At 37.1% G+C, this 22742-nt stretch overlaps 1 protein-coding gene across 3 annotated transcripts in view; it reads right to left on the bottom strand.

Annotated features, from left to right (window-relative positions):
* LOC109545465 overlaps nucleotides 1–22742 on the bottom strand; it is a 102433-nt gene that overhangs the window by 28127 nt on the left and 51564 nt on the right. For all 3 annotated transcript variants that reach the window (XM_019916182.2, XM_019916181.2, XM_019916183.2), the window contains exon 2: nucleotides 18675–18798. In XM_019916182.2, coding sequence (XP_019771741.1) covers nucleotides 18675–18753 — 79 coding nt within the window. In that variant the 5' untranslated portion in view covers nucleotides 18754–18798. The remainder of the gene's footprint in view (nucleotides 1–18674; nucleotides 18799–22742) is intronic.

The raw sequence follows: 22742 nt of genomic DNA, 5'->3' as shown, positions 1-22742 counted from the left end.
ATTGCCATCTTCGAAGTGTCATTTCTTCAAAACAAAATTGTGCATTGAAACATCGACCTCAGCGAGTTATAACGAAAGGTTTCTTGTGTGATTAACAAAAATTTCAAATCATTTTTACGGCAGAATTTTTATAAAATAATTCTTGAATCGAGAAGAATTTTGGCAAATTTTCCTATTTTCATTATCATCTCCTAAATGCCATTTTGTCAAAAGAAACAACGTACCTTGAGCCGCTGACTTTAACATTTCATAACGCAAGATTTATTGTGTGCCCAATTGAAATTTCAAATCATTTGGTCAAGAGGATTTTCCCAAAACAATTCTTGAAGTTGGGAAGGATTTTGCTAAATTTACCCATTTTACATTGCCATCTTCGAAGTGTCATTTATTCAAAATAAAACTGTGCATTAAGAGTCAAGTTTAGCTTTTTATAACGCAAGGTTTAGTGTGTGACCAAACGAAATTTGAAATAATTTGAATAAGTAAAGTTTTCCAAAATAATTATTGCAGTGAGTGCAAATCTCGAGGTTCGCCAACCTCAGGCACCCCCAGGACCAGTTTCGAGCCTATTAGCCTTAGATTATTGTGCCTTCTTCAACAGAAAAATGTGTATAGAGAATTTTCTCAATTTCCCGGAATTATATTAGAAAGAAAAAACGTAATTTAATTTATATTTACATTAACACATGTATCAAAAATACACCATACAAACGGTATCTAATAAACCAATACATCCAGGTGATTTGGTTTTACAACGAACAAAATTTACTTGTTGCTTTTAAAGCAACTTTAATATGAAGCTTCGATGTAAGCCGCGTTCGAATTGGGAGAGTAGCCGCTTTTAATTGGTAGGCCTAAATGCAAAACCCAACATCAATATTTTCGTGGCCGTGCCGGAGTCTTCAGTAATCTGCAGACTTAAGCTTCATGCCAAACACGAGGGCCCACCAATACATTTTCGCTCTGCCCGTTAATCATTTCAGTCGCTTGGTCTTTAATTAGGGAATTAACGATTTTCAACCACCAAATCCGCTAATTCGTTTAATAATATTCGCTTAACATTTTTAATCCGCTTTTTCGCTCTATCACCGCCGGTTTTTGCAGACACGCAGCTCAATTGCCTGCAATTTTGGGAACTTTGTCAGCAAAAACTCAGATTTCTGGATTACTTCCTCAATCTTTGACCCTTGGTTGGCGTCTTTTGAACATTTTTTGCATTTTTTGGGGGCATGTTACATACGTCTTCGCTAAACACCGCACGCAAGTCTTAAACACCGCTAATTAGATTATTGACTAGTAATCTGTTAGAGCTCGTATGTCTATAGAACTTGTAAATCACACATCGGAATTGTCAAAGTGAACAGGCACTGATTAATTATCTAATGACGTACATTAGGTGTACATGTTGGTAATTAATTAGCGATGGTAATTAGTGTCGCTCGAAAGAGAGTCTGGGAACTTTGCAAGCAAACTGAAGTGTTCAGCGGTTGGCATATGCGCCGGAAAATGTTCTAAATTCTCCAAACCTCAATGAGTGAATAGTCATCAAGTGAACAAATTGACAAAACAATTTGCCTCAAAAAGATAAACCGACTAATTTTCCCCATGAGTTGAAGAAGCTACCCAAACAAATCACGAACAATTTGCGTCAATTTTCCTCGTAATAAGACAGAGGAATCATTAACATTGACTAATGTCGAGAATTACTGCGGCCCTTTTTCCTTCTTTTTCCGGAACCAAAGTCGTTAATTATTATTTGTCTACAAATCAACTACGGGAAAACGGTTTATCTTCAAGGAAGGTAGACGTTGCCGCACTTCAATTAATTCTGGAAGATTTATCCGATTTTCGATTAATAAAATCCCATAGCCTTAAGGAACTGGAAGGGAACTTTTTTAAAAAATTGCACAAAATCTATATTCGGGCAATTATGTCCGCCATCATATTACTGTCGAACAAATCAGGTCAAATTAAGGGCCCAGCGAAGATTTCCATTGTGTCGACCCATTCAGGCGCATCCAAGCCACCATATAGGAAATTCAATATCCAACGAAGTAGAAATCAAAGATACAGGGCCAGGAAACCGACGTGATTGTCAAGTAAAGGGTATCAATCGCGATAAGCCGCCAAACAAATTGAAAGATCCGATCCGTTCTTCTTTCATGTTCACGATATGGGATTTGCGGGTAGGAATATTAGATCTCTTATATCCGGCTGAGCCTTTGGTGTCAGAATACGTTGCAACTGATCATTGTTTAACGCAAGAAACAGTCGCAAAATTTAGTTAAATCACTGGAGCTAATCGCATCAGCCGGTTCGAGTGCAAGCAAATTAACAGCCTTTGAAGATGCCCAAATGGTCAGTGTGGGAATTCGATTTGAGACCATCAAAGAAAGTGAATAAAGGAGTCAGTGATTGTGAAATAAAGAGTGAACGCATCAATTCAGATAAGCGAGCGAATAAATTGGAAATTCGGGTTCGGACATATAAGAGATGTCTCGTTTGAATAGGAAATATCTGCTGATCTCCATCGCTCGTTAGGTAACGTCCTTCTGGAGAGTCTTGAATTTGAATGATTTAATCGCCTATTCAGCGTTTTCTCGATGTTTTATTTAGACTGGCGAGTTGAGCTGTTTTGGCTATTGTTCTTCCAGCGTTCAGAATGGAATATTCAGACGGCAGACTTTTCTACGAGACTACAATGCGACATCAAATTAAAGATTTTTTTAGTTCACTGTGTATGTTTGGGTCATTGCACTTAAAGGTCTAAGACGCCCTTGCTGGGGAAACGTTGCAAGGCATTCAATCATCTAACTCTTATAGTTTTACTAAATGGGGCTTTTAGATGACAGAACTTTCAGTTTCGCAAACCTCGGAAGTGCTGCAAGTCCAATCCTTCCTCTTTGCAGATTCGCCCATCTTTTTCAGCTAGAACTTTGATGCTGTATGCGGTTCCTGCTATCGAAACGTTACGAAAGGATTTCCATCATACAAATCCTCTAGGTTTACAAATATGTCCTTTAAAGGAGCGAACTCTAAGTAGTATCAAATAACGCAAGTGCATCAAATTCCAGCGTTCCTAGTGCATCACATCGACACAAGATGGTTGAAACTTTATTACTGGCGAAACGTTGCACAGTTGCTTCCATGAGCAAACTCCTATAGCTTTAACAAATTGGCAGAGCGTTCATTTGCTCAAATAATGGAAGTGGGCCAACATTAAGCTTTGCTTAGTTTAGTTCAGTGCAACGCTTCCCATCCACAGCAGTTGATGGTGCAAGCTGCGCTTGCGGGAGAAACGTTGCAAGCAATTTCCATCATCCAACTCCTCCACTTTTAATGACCGAGTCGTTCAAATAGGCGAACTCCCTGTTTCTCTAACTTTGTTCGCACGCTGGAATTTTCAATGAATCGCGCCCGTTTCTCGCATTAGTTTTAATTAAAATGGGCAAAAGGCGCTTTGATCTTCTCTTTTCATCAATTAAAATATTGCCGATCCGCACAGCAGCTCTGTGTTTGGGGCTATTTAGCAAAAACTAGTATATTGTGTTAAAGCAGCCGATTGCAATCTCTCCTTCTCGCTTCTGCTGCGGCACAAAAAGACGCAAAATCCACAAACAGCTATGACGACCCCACAAAAGAAGTAAAAGCTCGGATTTCTGATTGCAAACATCGCATTAAGTATTCGCCAGTTTCCGTTTTTGCCGCTCTTTCGCAATTCCAACGTCCGTTCCGATAAATAACGAATGACTTTTGGCGGGGTGGCCCGTTACAAGGGTGCCAACCCCATCAATAATCATGACTTAAAGTTCCCTTTAAATACACACTTCGCTTAACTCCCTGAGCGAAATATTAATGCAAGTAAATGGCAAATCGATACTGCTAACGCTAAAGGCCGTCTACGGACGATTTCTCTGAGGTCTGCAAAGGGCCCCTCTGAATGATTGAGCCCTTTTTTCCTTTTCCGAAACCGCAATCGTTAATGTTTGCCGTAATTGCGATTTGTCAAGCAACGGGGTTGCTTTGTTTTAATGATCGCGGAATTTGGAAAGGAATGAGCTGTATCGATGTATTAGCTGGAAAGGGTGTGTTTTTAAACTGGAAAATTCGCTCTAAAACTGATGGCAACTAAATAAAAATTGATGACTTGTTTAAATCGGAAATATCTGCTGATCGCCGTCGCTCGTCAGTTAACATCCTTTTGGAGAGTCTAGAATTTGCATTCAGCATTTTCCCGATGTTTTATTTAAGCCTGAGATTGCAGACGTTTTTGACCGCATATTAGAATATTCGAATCAACGATTTTACTCCACGAAATTCAGCAGCAGCAGCAGCAAATGCATGATTAAAAGAACATGCCTATCAGTGTCGCTTTATGCAGATTTGGCCGGGAAAAATCCATTTTATTGGCGAAATCCATTCAGGTATTTTCCAGTTTGAGCACATTCCTCAACTAAGACAATTATTTATGGGTAAAAAATAGAGCGTTTGAGTCTAGAAATTTACTAAAATTAGGTAATAACACATTGCCAAATTGCCTCCACTTGTTGCCTGCGTCCATTTCCAACTTTTCTGAGTACAATGAGCCAAACAACGTCAAACTTTCGTCTTAATTTGGGAACTTTGCCATTGTGGAAGGGAATGAATAAGAATTCTTTCATCGCTTTACAGCCCAGTCAGTTCGCTAATAACGATGGGGCATTATTCGGGCGAAGTTTCTTGCATTAATTAATGGCTAACGAAAACAATTTAGCTGTTAGACAAAGTTGAAAAAGTTCGTCAGGGTCATAATTAATAATTATTGAGACGACAGCAATCCTCACTTTTTCATCAGTGCTTCGGTTAATAGATTTTTATTAAACGTTCTGCCGCTTAGCTTAGCTTCTACAATTTTTTCTCTGTTAATCACTTTCATTTCCCTCAATTTTTCCGTTCCGCAAACAAAGCCTGGAGAAACGCAATTATTATTAATGATGGTAGTTAATGCGGCAGACTTCGTCTGGAACGTTGCAATTGATTTTCCGAATCTTAATTAAACAGAACGCCTCATTCTCTTCGCTGTTCCTGAATTATCGATGTTAATGGACCTGACTTTTATGGGAAACTGTGCCCAAACTGAAAATTCTGTAAAGGAATTTCGTTGGCAAAAAACTCCATTTAAAGCTTTTCAAACGTGAAATTCGTCGGATCAACTGGGGAAAAATTCGCATTAAAGTAACAAAACCATAAGCAGCAATTCCGTAGCCAATGAATGTGCACACAGTAAAGGAAAACTTGAAATATTGGCGCGGCAAAGGAACAATAGATCGAGCACACAAAAACCATAAACCAATGCACTGGTTGGAATACACTACATGTAACCGATGAAATCAGCAAAGTTTCAAGCACACACTAGCGGGCTGTAAAGTTGCCCGTTTGTTTTTGCCCTCTGACTTTTAGAGCTTATTTTCTGGCGCTTTGCTCTTCATATGCTTCATTTGCAGTTCACTGACCGTTTATAACCCAGTTTACACTTAAGACTACAGAAAAAACAGCTAAATCCTAATATCAATTATGCTTCGATTTCGAATCCAATTACCCCACCGTGCAATAGTTTGAGGTCCTGGTTCTTTGCTCAGTCGTAAAATAAACAATAAAAATCGGGTTAAAAGCTAATACCCGAAAGCAATTTATGGATCGCCAAGCCGGAGGTTTTCCTATGTTTGGCGATTCAAAAATCTCATTTACTTTCTAGCTGGCAAAAAGTAATTGGCAGTGTCGTAAAGCTTTGCCGTGTTCTTCTGATTTCTCTAAAACAAACTTTTAACCTTTTGCCGGTCATATGAGTTTAATTGCTTTCTTCGCTTGAAGGAATGCGCAATCGAAATTATTGATTTTGTGTCGCGCTAGCCCGACAAGCGAAAATAGCAAATTCTAGAGATGCTTCCTAATAACAGTGAGGCTTTTTGTATCCATCCCTAAGGAGCGGAAGGATCATAGAAGCTCCCTGGAAGCATTTTTGAATAAGACGATTGTATCGATCCCTAAGCAGCGGAAGGCTCATGGAGCCTCTCTTAGGAATAATTTTTAGAAAATACGACACGCAAACATCTGCAGAATTAGCTACATTTGTGTGTGGGACTCGGTAAAAGCATCCTAATCAAACAATTTATCCTCCGCTCGGGCGTTAAAAGGCACTAAATAATTTAACAATCAGTTCTTGGGCCCCCACTTGGACAAGACACTTTTCCATCATCTTGTTAATATCAGACACTGATTCTTAGGGGAGAAAGTTTTGGCCCCTCTTTAATTAATGCTAGGCAAGCGATTCTAATAACTCAGACGGATTTCGGAGCTTAAGTATCGTAATTAATAGCGAGTCTGTCGACTTGTCTCTTCAGATTTTATGCGTAAAAATGATCCGTAAATTTAGAGTAAAATAAGAATCGTTTTACCATTTTCTCGAAACTTTTGAAACGAACACGAGTCAATTAAACCAAAGAAGGAATAGTCCTGAGGGCCCTAAAAACTGAGGAGGGAAGAAGAAGAATTATAATAATCAATTGATAAGCAGGAATGAAGCATGATTTATATTACAACCCTTCTTAATGTACCTTCAGCAATTAACAAAAGACAAATGACTAGGCTAATTTGCAACCATTATAAAGTGTTTTGTCTTGGCACCATTCTATACTATCATTTGAAAATCAAGTTGTATCAAAACAACATTAATTTTCGAATGTAGCAGAAACTCTCCAGCAAACCCGATTCATTGTTTCCCAACTAATCGACTTTTCTAAGCAAACCTTCACTTGAAATTAATTGTGTCAAGTGGCAACATCCTTAATCATACAAAGAGCTTTCGTTGAAAGAAATTAAATTCCGATATTTCCGACCCCGTTTTCCTCGTTTTATACTTTCAATTAATCCTTCGGTTTTCAAGAAAATACATAGCGGGCGAGAGAGACCGGGTACTTATCATTAGCACTAATTCCGCAGTTCGGTTTAAACGTTATAATTAATTTGCCTCTCATTAATTCGAGTAAATAAATAAAAACTCGTCTGTATTTAAAAAGGACTCAAATTGCTCGATAGTAAACAAACAGAATGTTCATCCAATCTTTTTGAACTGAGCGAATTAATTAAGGAAAAATGCGAAATTGACACAGTTTAATTGAAGCATTTGAATGCATTTAATGATGGTGTGAACATTTTTATTGCCCGGATAAATTCACCATTGAAGTATGAAGAAAACAGCAACAAAGCCTTGATAAACGGATTTAATACACACAATTTGTATTGTTGCACCAATTAATGCATGAATGAACGTGCACACAACTGAGCTCATTACCAGCCATAAATTAGATTAACCAACAATAATAACACTTAGGATTGGAGGCTCGTAATGGTTTGATGGGCTTTATTACGCCAAAAATTAATCAGCCGCAATAAAAATGAAAGAAACCAACCATCCTTAATTAAAACGCAAACTTTATTCTTTAATTAATTAAATGCAAATCGGTTATAACACTTAAGTTGGGGGTTCAGATCTTAACGGCCCTAATTAATAGCGACTGTTTTGGGCCATTCATTGTTCGAGGACCGAGACGAAAATAAAGGAAAATGGCAACTGTAAAATGGAAAATCTGATAATGTTAATATTTAGCTTTGTGCGTAGCAGTTATTGCATCTGGAAATTGGGCTTTAAAATCGGTGAAATATTGAAAAGTCAATTGAGTTTATGGATTAAGGAACTCGGTATTTTTTAATGGAGGATTGGAAAAGCACTCAAAATCCAACAGATTTGGTCTGAAGTGTACGTGGCGAAATTAGCTGGAAAAAGCGAGTTAATTAACATGAAGCCAGGATTTATATTGAAACAGCGTAAGTTTTGCTAAGATGTTCATCAGATGCCATATGAATTTTCTCTCGAAAGTTTAGCGCAAAAGCGAAGTTGTAATTTCTAAAAGTTCTAGCTTTTCTTGCAGCCAAATAAGATAATTAAAACAGAAAATGTAAACCAATCGGTTGCTTTTAGACTCAACCGCCCATCCATCATGCACTGGTTGTTTAACCAAAATTCGGTTGGCTATAAATAACACACAGACCCAATATAAAGAAGACGTTAAACGTCTGGAAAAATACAAAGTTTACGAGAACAGGTCCCATTAATACTATTTTAAGGTGCACAAACTGTCACTGATTTATCAGAAGACTTTATTTTTATAAAATATTTTTGTTGTTCAAAGGGAGGCTTTTTATATTAAGATATATCTCAGGATGGGGGACCGGTGACATTTGAATGTGGGCATAGAATGATGGGTGGGAGCGCTTTGAATCCACACACCTGGCATTTCTTTGTATTTTCCATTCACGTTTCAAATTAACTTTGGGTTTTATTTCAGAAATTTTTATCTATTCTTGGGTTTTATTTAAATTTATTAACATTTGGACAGCAACTGTCGAGGCAGGAAAACGAATTTTGCATTATGGTTTAAGGAACTTTGCAAATTTTTAAATCAACTTACCACCCACAGAGCCAAAACGGGTTTCTTACCTGGAACAAAACAGAAATTAGTGAGTTGCACCTAAAATCTCATTTTCAGATAGTTTACTTGCGCAAAATGCTTTCAACTGCACAGAGTGCTGGTAATGTTCACTATACTGAGACGAGCCTTTGGAAAGATCCAAATATAACCGCCTTAATAGTATGGCAAGGAAAAGTCCCGTTTAACAACTAGATGGCCATAAAACTGACAAAAGGCCTCGTTAATAATGTTGCAAAGCTTACCACTGTCAAGGTATTTTGGCCGGCATTATTTACGGAACGCTTTGTGTGCATTCTTTTACCTGTTAAAACAGGTACAAACAGCAGCGTGACAATTAAAGCGTTAGTTATTTATTAGCGCTAAAATAAGCTAAAATCCTATTAAGACTGTCATCAAACCTCGAAAGACGATTGAGATCGAATATCGACGGATTTAGTATATTTTGCTCAGAACATTAATTCACTTTTTGTCAGTGTTTTGTAGAAATTGTATCTTTTTAATTGTTAGCTTTTCTGTACGCGAATATCGACGATTTTATCTTGGAGCGTTGATATGGATGTTGAGAGTTTACGCCCAAATAAAATAAATGTAAGATTCTTTAAGATTTTTTTAATCTTAAAAAAAATCGCATTACGCATTATGGAACTGGTAATAAACCAATAATATTAGTGAAGAAATATTTTGAAAGAATTTGAAGAACATATTTGGAAGCTAATATAATTCTGAATAAATCATTCAAGATAATTTTTGAAAGCATTGAATTTGACCATTCCGAATCGACTTTCCATTTATCTTACCATTCCCTACTAGAGCAAACGACGAAGAAGTTACCCATTAATAAATATTTTCTGAATGTTGGCGGACGGCTAAGTTGGAATTAATGAGTTTTCGGCCATTAACACTAGCAGTTATTTGCCAATTCGCACAAAAACCTTATTAAAAATTCGTTAAAAGATAGAATCGAAAAGTAATTTGTGATTTGCCGACTAGACATACTGTCGCCCTGAGTTTGGCAGTTTAAAAATTGTTAGTGTGTAAAAAGTAATTGGTCGTGTCGTAAAAGTGGAAATTGGACCGTCTTATCTGATCGGAGCTGCAGGCTAGTTTGATGGATGTGCAGCTTTATCGGCAAACAACTTTGTGTAAATGGTGCAGCAAAACGAGACAATCTTTTTGGAGCGAGGAAAATCGCTTGATTGATGAGGCCGAAGTTGGAAAAAACCTCTGCAACTAACCAGCGTTAAATATAAAAACTGTTAAATCTGATCAATTGCAATTGAATACGCACGGAAAGTCCAACTCCTCAACCCAGTCTTTCCTGAGTGAGGCAATTCTTCGGGGTCCGAAAGCGACTATTTAAATTTATATTAGACTATCCTGAGGGAACAAAGCGGCAAGGTTTGCCCATCCAGAGCGGTCAATAGTTGAACCCACATCAACTCGTTCTATATGTTGGCGGTTTTGCGTAGTGGGATCATCCTAATTGCTTGTGGCCATCGGAACGATGCCAATTGTTTCGTATGAATTAATGGATATCCAGTTACTGGCAACTATTCTGAATACTAACAGCCAATCACTGGGCTTTATTAATTAGTTCGTCATACGAGACAACTGTATTAGATTTGATGAGGGGACCGTTACTCTAATTTTTCAAAACTTTCTGATTAATACGAAAATACTTTTTCAGTTCAAGCGCTTTAGCTCCCAACCCATGAAATGGCACTTAAAAATCTTCTCTCTCTGAAAGAGCCCCCCAGAATTAATATGCTTTTTTCGGATACTGTTGCCTCTATCTTATGCAGAATGATTTAAAATTGGCCTAATTTATCATAGAAGCCACAATGAACAACACCACAACAAACAATGTCGAGCGATGCATAAAGTGTATCTTCCTTGTATTGACTCTAAGTAGTTGAAATCTTTTGCATGAAAGACACGGGCGATCTACATTAATTGTTTTAGTTGAATGTTTGTTTACGTTCATTTTTATCAGCTTTAAAGTTGAGTTTATGTTACTGGGAAAATTTGAAACTATTTGGGGGCAAACTTGGCAAATAACGACAAATAAGCTTACATTTTCATGTTTCAGTAAAGAAAGTTCTTGAGTCAGAAAAACAATTTATAAATTTTTAAATTTACTTAAGACCAAATCTTAAAAGACTTTTCTTTTGATTATTGTGAAACATTACAAGATCATAAATAGTAGAAAAGACGCCGATTTATATTAGTAATGGTCGATATTTAACTACCTCAGCTACCTGTAACTTTATTGAAACCGCCTCATCAAACCGAAAAAGTGGTTTGCACCAGAAATTGAATAAAATTGTTAATGAAAAACTTACAAAGGAACAAGAGGATCTGCAAATTTTGCGGAACAAAATTCTAGATAAGTTCAGTTTCTTCCGATATCGAATAATTGTTTGACCATAAGAAGGTTGGTCAAACAATTAGCCCCCTGAGGAAGGCCACAATAAATTGCCGAAAGCTTGGTAGCTGAAAGAGTTTTCTTTTTCTTCACCACTGCCCAGACCGAATTCCCAAGAAAATCAACCATCTTGCAAAATCCTAGAGGCTAACGAAGAATGAGGGCTTGGCCTGAATTTACGAAAACTAAGTGCTTGCTGAAATCAAGCGATAATATTAAATATTTGCATATTTGGAATAACATCGCAAAGAAAGTAATAATGCAGATATAAAAATAACGACGAAAATACGCATAAAGGAATCAAAAAGCACATTCACAGAAGTGAAGAACGACTTCAAAAACTCCCTTAGGAGGAGGTAACTCAATATTCGAAAATGTGATTGATACTAAGATACTCTTAAGTTTCCAGATGTGAATGAACCGTCCCATGTTAAGGACATAATCTTTCTAAGACAGTGCAAAACCGTTCCACATAAGACCGCATATTAGGAAGCGATTGAGCAGTGGGTTGCTCAACATTTTCCAGCTATTTCGTTATTTGCTGGAAAAAGTTGAATTTGCCGAAGGTTTTCCACAATTTTTACGAAGAAACGCGATGCTATATGGACATTACAGGTTCGGGCTAAAACAGAGCAGCTGCAGATGAAATAGGCAAATCCAATCTCATCTGGACGGTTCGATTAGAGGCTCCTCAAGCTCTTCGAAATAATTCGAAAGGCCCAGCGACATTATCTGTGCGGGTGAATCGCAATACGCAAAAGTTTGGATTGGGTCGCCTCCGGCCACTCCACTTTGCTAAACTTGAAACGGGGCCGAAAAATCTAAAAACGGCTGCTGAGGGTGATATGGCGGCCTAATACTGGCCCCCAAGGACCGCGATACTGCAGCCCTAAATTGGATTCGCTTTATTTTTTACCTTTTTTACATCGTCATGCCCAATGAGCTTGAATATTTTGCATACAAAATTGTCCTGTTATTGCTAACTATTCACTTAATCAGCGCCTCTACATAGCGCAGGCATATAAAGCATATAGACGAGGCGAGCAGTTTTTTCCTGCTGGAGATAATTCCCTTGCCCAGTTTTATGACGTTATAAAGTGGCTTTCCTGATAGCGGCGTCCCTAAGGAGCCATTCCGGAATACAGCGACACAATTATTTACTTAAGTGAAACCGACAAATCTGTGAATTACGTTATTTTTCGCCTAGCCAGAACAACAGCTTGCAAACCGCTCTTAACTTAGCAAAAGTTCAACAATATTACTTGGCTGATACGATGAGCAAAGTCTGAACTTTTCCAGCAAAGTTTAATAGGTTAAAATTACCAAAACATGCTAATTAGTTGCCGAAAATCGCTGATATGTGCCATGACAACGTACAAGAAAGTTTCAATTGCTGCGGTGTTTCAACTAGTAATTAATGGAATTAAGTTGCAAAATTGGGGGCTTGATCTGGCTAAGATTGTTTGTTTATAAAACATACATTTACGTAGAAGTTTTAGAGAGATACATGCTATAGTTTTAGAGTGCTTTTGACTCTGAAGAGCTTGAAATTCAATTACAATTAAGTAACATTCATATGTTCCAGCCAGTGTAGGTTTAGAAATATGAAACCAAGAGCGTATTTTTCACTCTCAAGTTAACAATCCATAGAATGGCGATTTTTGCGTTGACTTTCTCGCAGTGTCAAAGCAAATAAATTTCTCGGCCTGTGGATTTTCAAATTGGGCCGGCCCGGTTTATGACCATGCATGATTTACAGGCAAAACCCCGGAGGTGTTGTAACGAACCGAACATAAATTGAATGGTATTTTTCAATGTGGCTTTCATACAAATGTCTCCTTCATTTGGAACAAAGAGGAATTACTGTTGGCAATTAATGAGCTGGAAGCCAAATGGAGATCAGACAGACTGTTAAAGACGAAAGATATTAATTTTGTTCATGTTCAAGAGATACGGGGTCAAAAACACAAAAAGCAGCGCCGAGTTTTTAACTTCTCGCCTCCAAACACCTCAGAACCTGTAAATCATACAGGGTGGTCCTCAACTAATGTAGCACAAGGTGTCACAGTGCAAATACAATTTTGGTCTCTTTTAGACAGATTACTACCCAGTTTTACTATTCGCTCAAAAAGTTGTGTTTGACGGTTTTTAAAATCGAGCAATCCGAATTTTCTATTCGTTAGAAAACATCAAAAAGTTTTTGGCTTTTAAAATATCGACTTTCTGTTGACAGTTTCTCGTTTTCCGATATTTTGTGAACAATAATGTGTTCTTAGTCAGGTCGACATCGCTCACCGTTTTCGAGATATTTAACATTAAAACCTTTAGTGTTTCTTTTTTTAATTTGGCAGCTCAAATTGTATCTTGAAACAAAAGAAATATTTTGCTCAAACTTTAAAAGAAACAAAAGTTAAACTGTATTTATTTAGACAGTTAAGAACTATTTTAAGCTCAGGTCTTTGAAACAATACATTTATTAACCCTTTTTACAAACGACTGCATAGTAGAAAAAGTTGAATCGGAAGTTTTCGGCAGCATTTAAAAATTTCTTGCTCATAAACACAAACCATATCACGCATTTCTTCATTCGAAAATAAGTCAGTTCGGGGCATTTTCGATAAATTCAATGTAGTAGTAGAAGTTAAAATATTTGTGCTGGCATTTAATAGACACCAAACAATTCTAAACTACTCAAAATGAGAGTTTCAATGACTTCCGACTAAATTTACCCGCTGTGTTTCCAAAATGTATTTCTCCCAAACTAGTGAAGATTAAGAAGCGTTTTTTGAACCAATAAATAAAGCATACTTCACTTTATGTTTCTCCAAAGTTTGAGTTCCGTAAATACTTGGGCTGAATTTTGAGAACTACTAAGAGCGAGACTTGTAATGACCTGAGACAAAACTTACTCGCGCTTTTCCAGAAATATTTTACTCCCAAAACGTAGAGATTCAAAAGCGTTTTTTGCGCAAATAAATAAAGCAATACTCTATTTTTGATGACAATCTAGTTCCCTTAAATGTTTTGACTGCACTTTCCGGAGAAAAATTATTTCTCCCAAACCAGTAGAGATTAAGAAGCGTTTTATGCATAAATAATCAAGCGATAGATCCCTATATTTTGTCAAATTCTGGTGTTTTTAGAGACTTAAGCTGAATATTGAGAACCACTTAAAGTTAAACTTGCGGCTAAACTTACCCGTAGTTTTTCAAAAATTTATTCCGCCCTAATGAGTTGAAACTGAAAAACGTTTTTTGCAGGATTAAATAAAGCACACTTGGCTTTCTCAGAATTTTGTTTTTCTAAGGACTCGTTTTTTGCACAAATAAATAAAGCACACTTCATTCTATGTTCATTACTTCTTCACAACTTCTCAAAAGGAGAGTTGTACTGACCAAATTTACCGCGATTTTTAAAAAAATTGTCGCTCCCAAACTAGTTAAAATGGAAACGCTTTTTTCGAGATAGTAACTAAAGCGTATTTCACTCTATGATCCCACATAGATTCGTTTCCTTAGACGCGTAGCCTGAATTTTCAGAACTACTAAAAGTGAAAAATAAAATTTTCGTTTTGTCAAAAAATCGACCCCCACCCTTGTCAAAATTTCGGCCAAAAATCAAAATTTCACATGTGTGGTTTTTGAGCTCAAACGGTTGCTTTTGACTTAAGGAGTTCAGCAATATGCATTTATAAAGTGTTTGGATGAAAAATGAGGAAGAAATCGTCGGCTAAAGATCGTGAACGCATGCTGTTTTCCAGTTTAGCCGAACAAGTCATAAATAATAGCGTGAAAAATGTAACAAAACCATCATTAAACTATTCATTGACAACGGCCTAAAAAACCAAAAATCGAAAACATTTGAACGTATAATTCGTAAACTTTGAAAAAAATATCCTTCTGCCGCTGATGTTGAATATCAACCAAATTTAGAGTCTGCCAGACCTTCTAGGGGTATTGAAATTGGTAGAAACACTCCATTTATTCGTAAGATCAAAGATACATTTTCACGATTAATTTGCATAATGTTGCGGTATTTCCCCACAGAATGGTCATCCACAGTGAAATAGAGCTGCTCCATCATTAGATCCGACAAGTAACCTTTCTGAAAGGGGTTTGTAATACCCATCCTTTTTTGTTTGATCCAGTTGGTAGAGATTCTGTAATACAAAGTGGAGTTTCTCGTAGAGAATCTAAAGGGATTCGCCCTTCGGTCTCTTGTGGGCAATATTTGATTGTCGTTCTCGATGGGTCTCGTTTGTATTCCTCGTGCGTAACGAGCTTAGGCTAGGTCGATGGCATTTGAGCGAATGTGTTAGTCATGCATTACTTTGCCATTTAAATGAAGGGCTGAAAATGCCATTCTTCATGGCATTTCATTATTGAAAACTTCCTTCATTGTTCACTTGTTCACATTTATGTGTACTTCTTTTCCAGTGCTTTTTTCTGCATCGTTCACAATAACGGTGTACAACACTAATCCGCCACACATGATTCCATCGACCCCACACAAATCCGGCTCTTTACTTGGCCGTCCCGGCTTTGCACGTCTGAAAAGTCCGGATTAGCTGGACGGACAGATTTATTGGACGATAACAGATTGATTGGATAAGTTGTCGAATATAAAAAAATTGCCTCCGAGCTCTAATCCGCCTAAAGCCCATAAGAAATCATGTCGAAACAATTAATCACCGGGCAAACATTCTTAAGTTTTCGATACAAAAAAGTTGCCCCAGCCGAGTCCGGTGTCTGACAGTCCTGCCTACACTTTCATTATATTGATGGACGCAAATATCTACTGCTTTTATATTTGGTTTATTACTTTTAATTTTTTTGCTCTTGAACGTGTCTGGAGAAGGTTGTGCGGAAAACTTTGAAATAAAACCTTACGAGCTTCTCTTGAATGTTGCAAGAAAAACAATAGAACAGTTCTCTATTAAATTATACTTATCTGGGTATTATGCATTAATTGACTACCTTGATTAATCCAAGGTAACTACTTTAGTTCCTAAACAACACGTGTCATCATCAGAGTACGAAGTTAATATGCGAGCGTCGTATTCATGTTTTAATGTCGAGTTTTCCTCGAAACAAAAATCGAAAACTCCCAGTTATAGGAACTTTTTAGAGTGTGAAGATAGCTGGATGATAAAAGTTTACCTGGCGCTGCCAGTGCACTCGTTTGTTAATTAATGGACAAAGTTTTCCATGAAATATACTCATCTCATCGTGTAGTATGCGGCATGCAAATCGCGACTTGTTTATTTCATATTTATTACTTTGGTTTTTGTTATTCATTGGCTGCGGACTTTGTTTCCCTAATCGTCAAGAGTGGAACAAGCGAACACAGCTTGAAAAACAAATCACAAGATCATAAAATAAATGTTTAAATTAAAAAAACGCTATGGCCTGATAGGTAGCTACGTAAATTATATCGTTCGTGTCCAACGCGGAATAAAAATGAAATTTCCATATTAATTCAAAAGTTAAAATATGCTCAGCCATTAACCTGGACACTCGAAAGCGGCATATAACTTGGCCAATTTGTGTTTTTACGTAAGGTACTTTATAGGGGCAATTTTACAGCGCCATAAAGTTACTTTCTCGATGGTGCTGCAGATAAGGTTTCCCATGAGGGCAATCTACAGATAGAGCCGAGATCTAATTAGGTTTGTGAGCGCAACATACAATGTTATCTACCTCTATATATACGTACTAAATATATGTACATATTTCATTGTCAAAATCTTCTGTGCGTGCAATTTTTATAAGAACTGTGTTAAGTAGTTATTGCAAAAGAATGTCCACATTTTCATCGACACGCAGAATATTTCTGTGTTCTTTTCGAGTCGTGAAGTGTTCGTGATGCGTTTAGGGAAGGGCGCGCCCCATCACTAAGACCAATGGGCCGCCCCAAATTGAAACGAATTCCCATAACAAACGCACAAAACAGTATTTTTCCAGGCCATTAGTCCGCGTCAAAATTTAATAGTATACACAACATCGCAATATCTACCTGGGCCCTGATTTAATCCGTTCCCAATTAAAAGGGGGATTATAATATCGACCAACCCTCCGGTTAATATTTGACCGAACATTACATTCAACCCCTGGGGTGTTTTGGTTCGTTCGCCCTATGCCAGATTTTGAAGTTGCGTGGTATTTTAAGGAAATTTCGCAGCGACTGTTTGGCTTCTTGCGAATTTTCAGACATTTTGGCTTTGTCCGAAAATGAAAATGATCTTCACTGAATCTCCAAAATTAAGTCGTTTATAACACAATATTTTCACAACAGTCTCTTAATCATTAAAACATTTTCGGTTTTTCCCTTGCTAGCTTTGCCTTAAGTTTCTTGCCTGTTTTCTTTAAGGTACGCTCACTTCAGAGTTTCCACTCTCAAGCATTTGCGTCTGGTATGAACATTATCTTGACTGCATCCCGACAATTAATTTACAAAACTTTTGTGCGCCGTTTCTTCTTTTATGGAGAAACATTCAAGCTTTTGACCGGTTTTTCGCGCAACAGAAACATTTCAGACTTGAAAGATTCCAATTGAAACTTGATATGTAAAATGCCCTTACACTTCTTCATTTAGCAATCATCCGAATTTTTATTGTAAAATTTGCAATTTTGAGAAGTTTGGTCTGAATTTGCCGCCGAAGCGAACACACCTCTCGACGGTAATAAATTTTGAGTTTGAACGGAACAAGTTCCTAAAGTAAAAGTGTGCCACTGAGCTTGATTAAAAACGCTTCATAATGCACTGTTAAATAAGTCCTTTTTCACCTAGAAAGAAAGCTATTTAGAAAGAAAATGGCTGGATTCTGAGAATGTATATGATACGTATTTGCCATTCGCTCCCATTCAGGTCTGATAGCTCTCGCTTTTCCAAACGTTTAAGTGAATGAGATCTATAAGGTTCCCCTCTCTGCATATGTAAGCCAACATTTAGCATTTTTTTGGCGGAATCACGAATGACATGTCCTTAGCATAGAAATGCCGAATGATGAGATTTATTAGGGCATAAACCATCAAGCTAGGTAGGTGACACTGATTGATGGATTTGCCCCGAATTCGAATTTCTTTCACACTGAAATATTCATGTTTCATACCAGTAATAAGAGTGTTTTGTTAACATAAAAACCACAAAACCCTTAGAGCAAAATAACTAAAAAATGATCTGGCAAACTACGAGACTTTAGTGACGATTAAATCAGAGCTGAGTGCTCATTAGCACGAGAACCGTTTCGTATCGTATTTGTCGAAGTACATCTGATTTTTCAGGCCCGAGATGGCAAAGAAGCCGAAAAACAAACAAGTCATTACTCGAAACCGACACAAAAGGATCAGAAACAGCGAATTCATCAAATCTTACCGTGGCTTCAGCTTCGTTCTCGGAAACAGTGGATTAGCAAGATGAAAATAGATTGTTCTCTAAAATAGAAATTAACGATGGTTTCGTGTCTGGGTGATAATTAATTATGGATGTTGCATCTCCATAAGACATTCATACGCAAATGGATTTCTCTTGCTTTGCGTTTTACTGTCGAACTACGCGTAATTGTACGGAGACTTTGTACTCGTAATTATCGCGACTTTTCACCCAATTATTACCGGATGATTTAGTTGATGTTTCAATTAGGCATCACTTGTGTGCGCCACCTTTCGAATCTTCTCTTAGCTTTGATTAACCAAAGGCTACAACATGTAAAATACATTTACCTTGTTTGAATGTAGCCGTGAAGTGTAGGGTCGACAAGATGAAAACGAGCCGAAACAGGTCGAACCATGGAACATCCATATTGTTAAACTGGGCTGCGGATTACATTGCGTTGCAATTTTGCAGCTGAAACAAACAAAAATTATTTTAAAACGTTTTCATGCTGTGTTAACTACATTGTGCTTAATCACAAGTCAAGTTTGAACCCGTCCTTCACAAACTATTTTATCGCAAAAGACATCGGAGTTGACTGAATCGATCAGACTTTTCCTTAAAAATTACACTTCCGGGAAAATCAAGTCTCAACTGAGTTAGTCCTCATTGAATGTAAGTAAAAATGGCACAAGAATAACAGACATTAATGACCCAGATTTTCCAGACGGTTGCAATCACTGCAAAAATTAAAGAAACTTTTAAGGCAATTTTTGCCGACTGCTTGAGTGGAACAAGGCCAAATGTCAATCAATGCGTTTATTAGACAAGGAAAACGACAGCGAGCTTAACACAGGCTTTTTAGGCCACGCCTCCAGGTGTGGCCTTGTCCCTTTCTACTGCTCGCTCCAAATCCCTTGCCTTGTTCCACTCACACATATGTTTCTAACAAAACCTGTATTTTGACTAGCTGAATGTTCAATGTATCACATTTATTCAAAAACAGAGTTATCGTTTGAAGCGACCCCAAAGCAGTAATTTGGCAAACGTGTAACTCAGACGGTATGCCCCAAGGCCCTAATTACTAAAGGGATATATTATACGGTTTAAATCATAATAAAAACCGTCGCACACACTCGCTTATCCTAAAATAAACACATTTTGTGCTCCGCTGAATTTCCATTACGTTTATTAAGTATCTGGATTTAATATTACCCCCAATTTAATGAGCCAAATTAATAAGACAAATATATGGGTTGGAAGCTTTTAGACGTCGCAAAACCTCGTGCGCCGTACGTCTTCGTCTAACCAGAATGGATGATCGACAATATTTATCATTTAATAGCGAAAATTTGGGTTCATCTACAAGAGCTACAGCTAACGCTTGGACCGAAATGTTTCGTCATCAAATGATGTCTTACTAAACTGTATAAGAGGCTGGGGAAGAAGAAAAACGCCTGAGTGAAGAGGAAAAGATTGCCAAGAAAATGTAGTGGGAGATTTTCTAAAAACAAGACTTAAGGAAACAATGAAGAACTAGTGAGAGGAACCGCGAAAATTACTTTAGAAAAAGAGCAGGTTGCAAGGACGCCACATTAAACCAACTTTTTTGTTTGTCAACAAAGTTTTTCGGTAAAAAGCGACTCAGAACTGAAATTAAACTTAGTGGTAGTGAAWTTGAACTTAGTAGGCTGCAAGAAGTTGAAGAATGAGTATAATGAAAACTAAAAAAATAGCGGCGRTACAAGAATAGGAAGTAATAAACTAGATGCAGACGTGATGGAAATGACAGAGGGAAAGTGCTTTAAATAGTGATGAGAGCAGATAAAGGGCAAAAGGTAACACGATGCGAAAGTGACAAAAAATGTCCATTGACCTAAACCAAACCATCTCAAGTATTTAATTTTTCAAATATTTGAACGAAAGTGGAAGATGCCTTAAAACAGAAATAGAATGAAAAGAACTTAAATTTAAATAATCGCATGCGCTTCCAGATAAGTGGAAAAGTGCCGGTACCGAAGTGATTGGTGATTGAAGAAAAGTAGACAGAAAAGATGAGTAAAACTTAATTAATTTGCTGAAAGAAATTCAAAGCGGAAGCTGGTGCACATGATTCTTCACATTGCGTCTTTCCCCGCGAAAAATTACTTCCTGTTAAACATTCTGCTTAAATTCTTCAACCTCGAGGTCTGGCGTGAGTGATAATTTTTCTCGACTCAGGAGTTCGTATCTTTCTGCTGCCTTTACGTAACCCACTTAAACATAAATAATCATATCCGCTTCCGGATGAGTGGAAAATTGCCAGTTCCAAAGTGTTTAGTCGAATAAGGAAAAGAAGATACTAAACAACACTGAGACTTCATTAATTTGCTGAATGAAGATTGAGGACGGACATTGAAGATATTGCTTTCCACCAAGTCAAAGTTGAAGCTTTAAGTGCATTTGCTGCTTCTTCTTCGCCTTCTCCTTCTCAAGATTGACCAGCTGCTAAACAATCTGCTCAATATCTTCGAGCCCCGAGTTCTTGGGATTTCTTAGCGATTTCTGTCCTTTACTTGTCAGCTCGTATTTTTCTGCTCTCTTTACGTGGCTGACTTTAGGTAACCGACTTAATTTTTTAATCTTAACTATCTTTAGCAGACTTATTTATTGTAATTAGCGCGTAACATTTTGTACAATACATTTTTTTAGAACTTAAACGTGAAAGTTTAAAAGACGAATGGAATGGTACCTTCTCATGAATGTCGCCGATAATCGAGCATTAACAAACAGCACTGTGAAGAGCAAAACACAGACAGTGGGGATAAATAGAGTAAGAAATGAACGCGTAAAGAAGAAACTAAAATAGGAGCCCCTAGTGAGAACCGTGCAAGAGCAACTGGAAGGCTGCTACAATACTGCCCTGCTAAGACAGGAAGTCGTATCTGCAAAAACGAAGTTTTGAGATATTAAGCAATTTGTAAATTATGACATGCCATCTGCGCTTATTTGCAAAACTGTTCTTTTTTAAGGTCTCAATGTGGACTTCACGTTAATAAACTTACACAAGAAATCTAAAGGTTGTAAATTTCGGGATTTGATAAAAAAATTGACTTTTGTTAGATACGAGTTTTTGTTTTAGTATTCTCATACGATTAAGGTATAGACATATTAAGTAATTTTGCAGTATAGTACTCATAGTTTAGCAAATAACATAAAAGCAAAGAACACAAACTTTGTAAGAAGCAACATATATTAACTAAAAATAATACATTATCTAATACTAGTAACTTTTAATATCATTTCCGTCGTTCACTGGCAGATCTTACCAAAAAGATACTCGATTTGCCGGAACAATGTTTCGTAATTTTTGCAAGCAGTTTGGCTTTCCTATCCTTGTCAATTCCTTTAGGGGCCAATCTGATCGCAGGTTTTGGTAGGTCATTTTAATAATGTTTGGCCAATAGAAAGTTGACTTCAATCAATGGTCCACTAAATTTGGTTTTATAAAAAGGATTTTAAAGCCCCTTTTAAATTGAACCTCAACAAAATTTGCTAAATAAGGTTTAAGTGTAATTTTCAAAAAATTGTCAAAATTTTGTAAAAATCATTATGGCTCATTTCAATCATCTCCACCCTTGAACTATTTGATTTTTTGACACATATTTTAAAATCCTCGAAATGTAATACTTTTCCTGTTTGTTTTAAAGACTTTTCCACTTGGCAAGAGTCAGCGGACATGAAAGTGTGGTCAGTTCTTCTAACGAGCTAATAATAAAAACAGAAAAGCCATACAAGGCCCAATTCTTGTTGTTTTGCGAAGCGCAGTTATCTAGCCAAATTGTGATTTCTTTAGCATCACGGTGAAACAACAGGGATTTGTAAAAGGTTGATATTAGATCAGATTTACTTCTTCCAGCCAAGGGATTGCTTTCCCAGAGCAACAAAGCTTTCGTTAAAACAAATGATCCTTGGTGTAAAAATGATTTCTTTAAACATTTCACAGTGATTTCTTTATTTTCTTCAGTGATCACTTTATTATACTTGTGATATAATAACCACCTTTTGCAAGTCTGCAGAAGCAAATAATGATTCAGATCCTGCTTTTGTAGATACGTCATTTTTATATTCAGTTCTCGCTTCTATGGCATTTTAATAGTGATTTTTTAATTTTTGGCAATCATCGCAGTCGGGCTCAGTATTTTAATTATCATGTTTTAAGTTTTTGGAGTGAAGGTTGAATGTTTCGCATTGCCAGCACTACTCATGACCGAGCACAGCAAACGAGATATTCATCTCAGCTACTTGTTGGCGGTAAAGTTCGTATGAAACTTTCATTTCGGGGAACTTCTGTAGAAAATCTGCATGCATTAATTTAATGTTAATATCACTGGGCACATATTTTCGATTTGGGGCGTGTTTCCTTCTATAATGCGATA

Source organism: Dendroctonus ponderosae, unplaced genomic scaffold (assembly GCF_020466585.1).
Source record: "Dendroctonus ponderosae isolate FM_Combo_2020 unplaced genomic scaffold, Dpon_F_20191213v2 Dpon_F_20191213_5, whole genome shotgun sequence".
NCBI classification, from domain to species: Eukaryota; Metazoa; Arthropoda; class Insecta; order Coleoptera; family Curculionidae; genus Dendroctonus; species Dendroctonus ponderosae.
This window is presented reverse-complemented; position numbering and strand designations above follow the sequence as displayed.